This window comes from Bison bison, unplaced genomic scaffold, assembly GCF_000754665.1.
Source record: "Bison bison bison isolate TAMUID 2011002044 unplaced genomic scaffold, Bison_UMD1.0 scf7180017864038, whole genome shotgun sequence".
In the NCBI taxonomy this organism is placed as follows: Eukaryota; Metazoa; Chordata; class Mammalia; order Artiodactyla; family Bovidae; genus Bison; species Bison bison.
In genome coordinates, this window is record NW_011494610.1 from 1,104,541 (window position 1) to 1,111,602 (window position 7,062).

At 50.6% G+C, this 7,062-nt stretch overlaps 1 protein-coding gene across 1 annotated transcript in view; it reads left to right on the forward strand.

The window, feature by feature from the left end:
• The first annotated feature begins 9 nt into the window (after positions 1-9).
• SLC2A10 (solute carrier family 2 (facilitated glucose transporter), member 10) overlaps positions 10-7,062 on the forward strand; it is a 13,134-nt gene continuing 6,081 nt past the window's right edge. Inside the window, exons 1-2 of the mRNA XM_010835117.1 lie at positions 10-117; positions 6,632-7,060. Of these exons, the coding sequence (XP_010833419.1) occupies positions 114-117; positions 6,632-7,060 (433 nt within the window). The 5' untranslated portion in view covers positions 10-113. The remainder of the gene's footprint in view (positions 118-6,631; positions 7,061-7,062) is intronic.

Genomic DNA, 7,062 nt, shown 5'->3' on the forward strand with positions numbered 1-7,062 from the left:
GGAGGCGGGCCGGAAAGTTTGTCCGGCTGCGGCTGCCGAGACAGGGACTCGGCGGGGGCGATGCACACCCAGTCCCCCGGCGCTCCCCGCTCGCCTCGGGAGCCCTGGTCACCATGGGTAAGTCGCGATCGGCGCTGCGGGCAGAGGGGGGCTTCGGACCGGGAAGCCCCGCGACCCCATCCTTGCGCGCGCGCACCCTCTGCACGCCGCTGCCGCTCCCAGACCAGATACCGCCCACTCGGGTGGCCGCCGGGACAGCAGGCCTTGGCTGGGGGCTGGGAAGGGACTTGGGCCCACTTCCTTCCACGCTCCTTTCTGCCCAGAAAAAAGTGACCTGAGAGGGCTCCTTAACTTGATACCAGGAGCTTATTCTGGGGCCCTACCCTCTCCTGACCGCTTGAAGCCTTGCAGCGTCCCACGAGTGAAATTGCTCCTATTCTGCAGACGAAGAAGAGGCTCCGAAAGGAGCAAACTCATTCATGGATTCGTTGAGCACTTCTCTCCAGGCACTGTTCTAGGCTTGGGATGCTGCTCTACACAAAACAGACAAAAACCTCTGCTGTCAGATGCCTAATAGACGGGAGATAGAGGAAAGTGGGGGCGGGGTGTGGGGGGCGGGGGAAGATTAGGAAACTTCTTTGTTGCTCCGGGGGACTAAGGTTTGTGTTTTTCTCTCTGGATTCAGAAGCCTCAAAAGGTCAATCATTGATCCACCTGGCAGACATTGGTTTGGGGGTGGGGGACTCAGTGGACCTGTATGTAGATTTGGGGGATCAGAAAGACGGGTGGTGGGGGGTTTCCAGCCCTCATTCTCCCATTTCCCAGGTGCATCCTGATCTAGGACAGGGTAGTTAACTTCTCTGACCTTAGTTTCCGCATCTCCAAAACAGTCACCAGGAAACACCCCATCACAGGGAAGCCATGTGAATGACATGAGAATATGAACTTAAATACTCCATATACCACTTGCACATGGTAAATGGTCCGTTAACGTGAGATTTCTTTTTTTTTTAAATCACACCCAACATCGGAACTCTGGAGTCAGATTACTCAAGTTCAGAATCTGCTCTGTGACTTGATAAACTCTCACCCTAGGCAAATGTCCTTACTTCTCTGTGCCTCAGTTGCTTCAGCTGTAAAATGGGAACGGCACCAGTGTCTGTGACACAGGGTTAATGCAGGAATTAAGGCAGCTGCTACAGGTATGGCTTCTGGAAAAGGAAGTGAGCTGACTGATAGTATCAACAACAGTCTCACTTATATCACTTGTTGATAGGACACTTGGAAGCCAGCCATCTGGGTGAAGATATTTGCATGGGTCAGCTTCACCCCTGGCTTTTCCCTGGAGTTGCAAGGGAAGCCACGGCAGGTCTCTGGCCAGGGAGGGATCCAGTTCCTTGTGCCTCTGGCTGAGAGGCTGCTCTAGAGTCATTCACCGAAGGTGCCCTGCGACTTGCGGCTGGTGACGTGCAGCCATGACCTGGGTTTTTCCTCTCCACCTGCCCCTTGATTCTCTCCCCTGGGAAGCTCTGCTTTCAAGAACTGAGGGACTTCATCCAGCGTGAGCCAGTTTCACATACTATATTTAGACAGACAATCCATAGAAAGGGAGTCGTTTAGTCGCTCAGTCCTGACCGACTCTTTTACGACCCCATGGACTGTAGCCCACCAGGCTCCTCTGTCCATGGGATTTCCCAGGCAAGAATAATGGAGTGGGTTGCCATTTCCTCCCCCAGGGGATCTTCCTGACCCAGGGATCGAACCCACATCTCTTGTGTCTCCTCCATTGCAGGCAGATTGTTTACCTGCTGAACCATCTACTACCTAAACTCAGGCTGGGCTGTCATAATTTGGAGGCCAGGATTTACTCCACTTCCTATCCATGGCCACTTCCAGACCCTGAATCCACCAAGACACTCAAGAGCCCAAATCCTTTCTGTCTGGATCCCCTATGTCCTGAATTCACGCATTCATTCAATCATGTGTTTACTCAGCCAGTATTTACTGAGTGTCCACTGTATGCCAGGAACTGTCCCCAGCATCAGGAGACAACTGAGAACTCACAAAGAATTCATGTCCCTTTAGGGCTGATATTCTGGTTGTTGAGCCCCCCCAAATATGTAAAATGTATAGTTATTTCAGATGATGACAAGTACCATGGAGGAAAACAAGCAGCAAAGTGGGATATGAAGCGCTGGATGCCATGGGAACTTGCAGTTTTAAGTAGAGCACCAGGGAAGGCCTCATGAAAAGGTGATACTTGAGCAGGACCAGAGGGAAGCAGGGGTGGGGTCGCTGAAATGGAGGGAAAGGCTTTCCCAGCAGAGGTGAGACCTGGTAAAAAGCTTTGACTTGAGACGGGCATGGAGTGAGGAGGAACCGCAAGGAGGCTGGTGCAGCAGGAGCTCAGCGAGAGGAGGCAGGTCCTATAGGGCCTTGAAGGTCACTGTCAGGACTTTGGCTTTTTTCACAGAGAAAGAGGAGCCTTGGAGGGCTCTGGGCAGAATAATGTGGCCTGACTTGGGCTATCATAGGATCTCTCTGGCTGCTCTAGAGCATTAAATTAAGTTCAAATGTATCTGACACAGTCCTTGGAATGGGATGTAGAGATACTGCCGTGGATCCGGACTCAATCTTTCATTCACTCAGTAGAAGCTTTAATTGGCCCATCTTAGGTTTCAGGGTGGGGCTGGGGCCTAGAGACACGGAGACAGTAAGTCTCTGTTCTCATCATGTCCTGTTTAATAAGGAAAACACATCAATTTCACGATTACTTAAGCAAATGCAGAAGAAAGCAGAATTGGCTGGAAGAGAAAAATATGACTTGGAAAGTTGAGGAAGATGTACAGGAATTAGAGTCTCTGTCAAACTAGCTTGACCAGGAAAAAAAAAAAGTGCTTATTTATTGGTCCAGGAAAAATCCACAGCTTCAGGCATGGGTGGATCTAGGAGCTCAGGCAGTGTAGTCAGGATTCCCTGCTAGGGAAAGATGACCCTCAGCTGCTCCAGGCAGGTAAACTACCAGCTCAGAACCCCTTAGCAACCACCCTGGGCTGGACTGTCTCTCACTGGCTCAGGGTCAGCCACGTGGCATTCACCACTGCCCAAGGCCGGAGAACCTGCTAGGTAGTCAGATCTGGGTCACAGACACAACGTCTGGAGCTAGGTGATGGGGGCTGGAGGTGGGGAGGTCAAGTCCACCCAGATCCAGAGACTTGAGAGATGAAGACAGGAGAGGTGAAGGCAGCTCCCCACAGAGCACAGGGGACTGAGGCCAAATCACAATGTGTATTACCAGAGCCCCTCAGGGAGGTGAACTGGGACTGAGGAAGATGAGTGAGCATTTGGGGAACAGAGGTCGGGAAGAGAGGGACCAGGTCGTGTAGAGGGCAGAGCAGCATGAAACTCTATGATGTGTGCTGGAAACAAGTGTTTGCAGGGTGTGTCGGAGGGGTGGGGGTAGGGGTGGAGAGGAGAGGCGGCCAAGGAGGTAGGCTGGGGCCACCAGCTCATGCAGGGACTGGGAGGTCATGCTAATGAATTAGGACTTAATAGAGCAGGTGGTGGGAGCCTTGGAAAGCTTAAATACGTGGGTTTGGGAGTCAGATGGGACAGCATTTGAGTCCTGATCCTGTTGCTTCCCAGCTGTGAGAACACTTTGTTTCTCACAGAACACTTAGAATCTGAGCCTTAGTTTCCCCATCTGTCAAGTGGGGGTAATGAGAGCAGTACCACCTAGAGTTGTCACCAAGGTGACTTGAGAGAAGGCACCTGGAGTCTTTGCAGAGAGGAGACACCCTGTCAGTGACACTTGTTAGTATTACTGTTTGATCTTCCTTTACTGTTGCTGTTCTGCTCTTACCACTGAGGCCTGAGTCTGTCCTTCAGCATTTTCCGGTGGAACCTGTGGACGGTTAGCTTTGGCCCTGGCCCTTTGGCTGGGTGCCCATTCACCTCCAGAAGAACCCAGGACATGGCAGAAAAGTTCTGTGTTTGCATGGGATTGCCTCACATTGCCTCACTGCCTGGACGAACCTTCCCTTCTGGCAGTGAACTCTAGAAACTGAGGGAGGTGGAGCAGAAGGGGGTGACAAGGGGCAGGACCTGGGTCCCCAGGATGTTGGTTGATGGTCATGAAGAGGAAGGACTAGGCCAGCCAGGGAATGGTAGGGGGTTGTTTCCTGGGGGGCAGAGGTGATGCGGAGAAAAATGAGCTGGGTGGGGGGAGGTGATTCCTCCACCCATGAAAGTCCTCTCCCCGCCCCTGCACAAAAATTGCCTAACATAGATGGGGTGAGGCAGAAGTGAGAAAACAGTGAAATCTTATTCTGCCAAGGTTTTATACTGGAGTACCTAAGGGTACAGACTGTGGAACCAGACTGCCAGGCTTTGAATCTCAACAAGCTACTTACCATTAATACTCTTCATCTTAGGCAAGTCATTTCGTGTCTCTGATAATCGGTTTGTATGTGTGTGCTCAGCTGCTCAGCGATGTCCTACTCTTTGTGACCCCATGGACTTTAGCCCGCCAGGCTCTTCCATCCATGGGGATTCTCCAGGCAAGAATACTGGAGTGGGCTGCCATTCACTGCTCCAGGGGACCTTCCCAATCAAACCCAGGTCTCTTGCATCTCCTGCATTGGCAGGCGGATTCTTTACCATTAGCACCACCTGAGGAGCATGGCGATCAGTTTACTCCTTCATAAACAATACAAAAGCCCACCTCATAAAGTTGTGGTGAGAATTAAATGAGCTAGTCCACGAAAAGGGCTCAAAGCAGTGCCTGGTCCAGAGCAAATACTCCATAAATCTGACTACAATGTTACGAATGTTCTTGTCAGGTCCAGGGTAGGGGGTGGGTGAGGCAGATATGTCTGGATTACTCTAGATGCTTCCAGAAATATTTGTTTAAATATGTGAATTAAAAATTAAGAGCAACCTGTTTAGCTACTCTGCCAGTACAGTAGTTGCTGGCCACATGTGGCTATTTTTACACTTAATTAAAATTAAATAAAATTAAAACCACAGTTCCTCAGTTACACTGGCCACATTTTAAGAGTTTGATTAAAAAAAAAAAAGTGCCTAGAGTCCACTGAAAGTGAAATCTGTCAGTGTCCTCCTGATCTGGCCCCTGCCTACCTCTCCTACCTCATCACCCATTACTCTCACTTACTGATCTCCAGCCACTCCAGCCTCCTTGCTCAATAGGCCATGATTAAAAGCCTGAACTCTCTAGTCACATCAACTTTGCCACTTGCTGTGTGAGCATGAAAAAGTTTCTTCACCTCTCTGTGCCTTGGAGGATGATGCTAATAATAGTAGATTTTAAGGTTGTTGTAAGAATTAAATGAGTAAATACATGTAAAGCCCTTAAAACAGAGCCTGGTACTTAGTACCATAGGAGTATTAGCTATTAATAGTTATTTTTCAAATATGCCCCAAACTGTCCAGCTTCAGAGCCTTTGTTTCTGCTATTCCCTTGTCTAGAATGTTCTTCTCCCATACTTGACATGACTTCCACCCTCACTTCATTCAGATCTCTACTCCAGTTTTCCCTCTTCAGAGATGCCTTAGCTGTCTGGCTACCCTATTTAAAACAGAACCCCTCCATTGCTCTCAACCCCCTTTCAGCTCAGCCCAATCGCTCAGTTGTGTCCGACTCCTTGCGACCCCATGGTCTGCAGCATGCCAGGCTTCCCTGTTCATCACCAACTCCTGGAACTTGCTCAAACTCATGTCCATTGTGTTGGTGATGCCATCCAACCGTCTCTTCCTCTGTCGTCCCCTTCTCCCCCTGCCTTCAGTCTTTCCCGGCATTACCTGCTCTTTTTTTTTTTTTAATGACACCTATCACCTATTCATTTATTATCTGCCTTTTTCTACTAGAATGTCAGGTCCTTGAAAACACCACTGTATTGCCAGCCCCAAGAACACAGCCTAGTGTGCTGTAGATGCCAGATAATTTTTTGAATGGTTGGATGGATGAATGAATGGATGGATGGGTGTGTGTGTGTGTATCTGGGTAAATAGTGAATAGAATACAATGACGGGTGGATGAATATATTTTTGGATAGATGGATCAATAAATGGATGGATGTTTGGGTGAATTAAGGGGTAGATGAGTGGACCAATGAATGGAAGAATATGTGGTGGATGAAGCAGGTGGGTGGACGGAGGAGTGGATGATGAAGGGATGGGTAAATTGATCAATAACTGGATGAACAGATGGAGTGGATGGATGAGGGAAGGAGTGGATGGGTGAGGGAAGGAGTGGGTGGGTGAGGGAAGGAGTGGGTGGGTGAGGGAAGGAGTGGGTGGGTGAGGGAAGGAGTGGATGGATGGGTAGATGGATGGAAGGAAGGATGGAGGGAGAGATGAATGAAGAAAGAAGTGGATGAAGGGATGGATGAAGGATAAAGGAAGAAGTGGATGCATGCGTGCGTGCATGTGTGGGTATATGGATAGACGGATGAATAAATGAATAGATGGATATATAGAGGGATACACAAATAGATGAGTGAATAGATGGAGAGATGGAGGGCTGGACAGATGGAAAGGGACAGACGGATGGACGATTGGATGGTCTGGCATGGACACATTCTGCACCCACCCCATCACTTTTGTTTTTCAGGCCGACCTTCACTCCTCCTGCCTCTGTGTGCCTCGGTGTCCTTGCTGGGTGGCCTGACCTTTGGCTATGAACTGGCAGTCATATCGGGTGCCCTGCTGCCGCTGCAGCTTGATTTCGGGCTGAGCTGCTCACAGCAGGAGCTTCTGGTGGGCAGCCTGCTCCTGGGGGCTCTCCTTGCCTCCCTGGTAGGGGGCTGCCTCATCGACCGCTATGGCCGGAAGCAAGCCATCCTCGGGAGCAACTTGGTGCTGTTGGCAGGCAGCCTGAGCCTGGGCCTGGCCGGCTCCCTGGCCTGGCTGCTTCTGGGCCGCTCGGTGGCTGGTTTTGCCATCTCCCTCTCCTCCATGGCCTGCTGCATCCACGTGTCCGAGCTGGCGGGCCCACGGCAGCGGGGAGTGTTGGTGGCCCTCTACGAGGCAGGCATCACCATG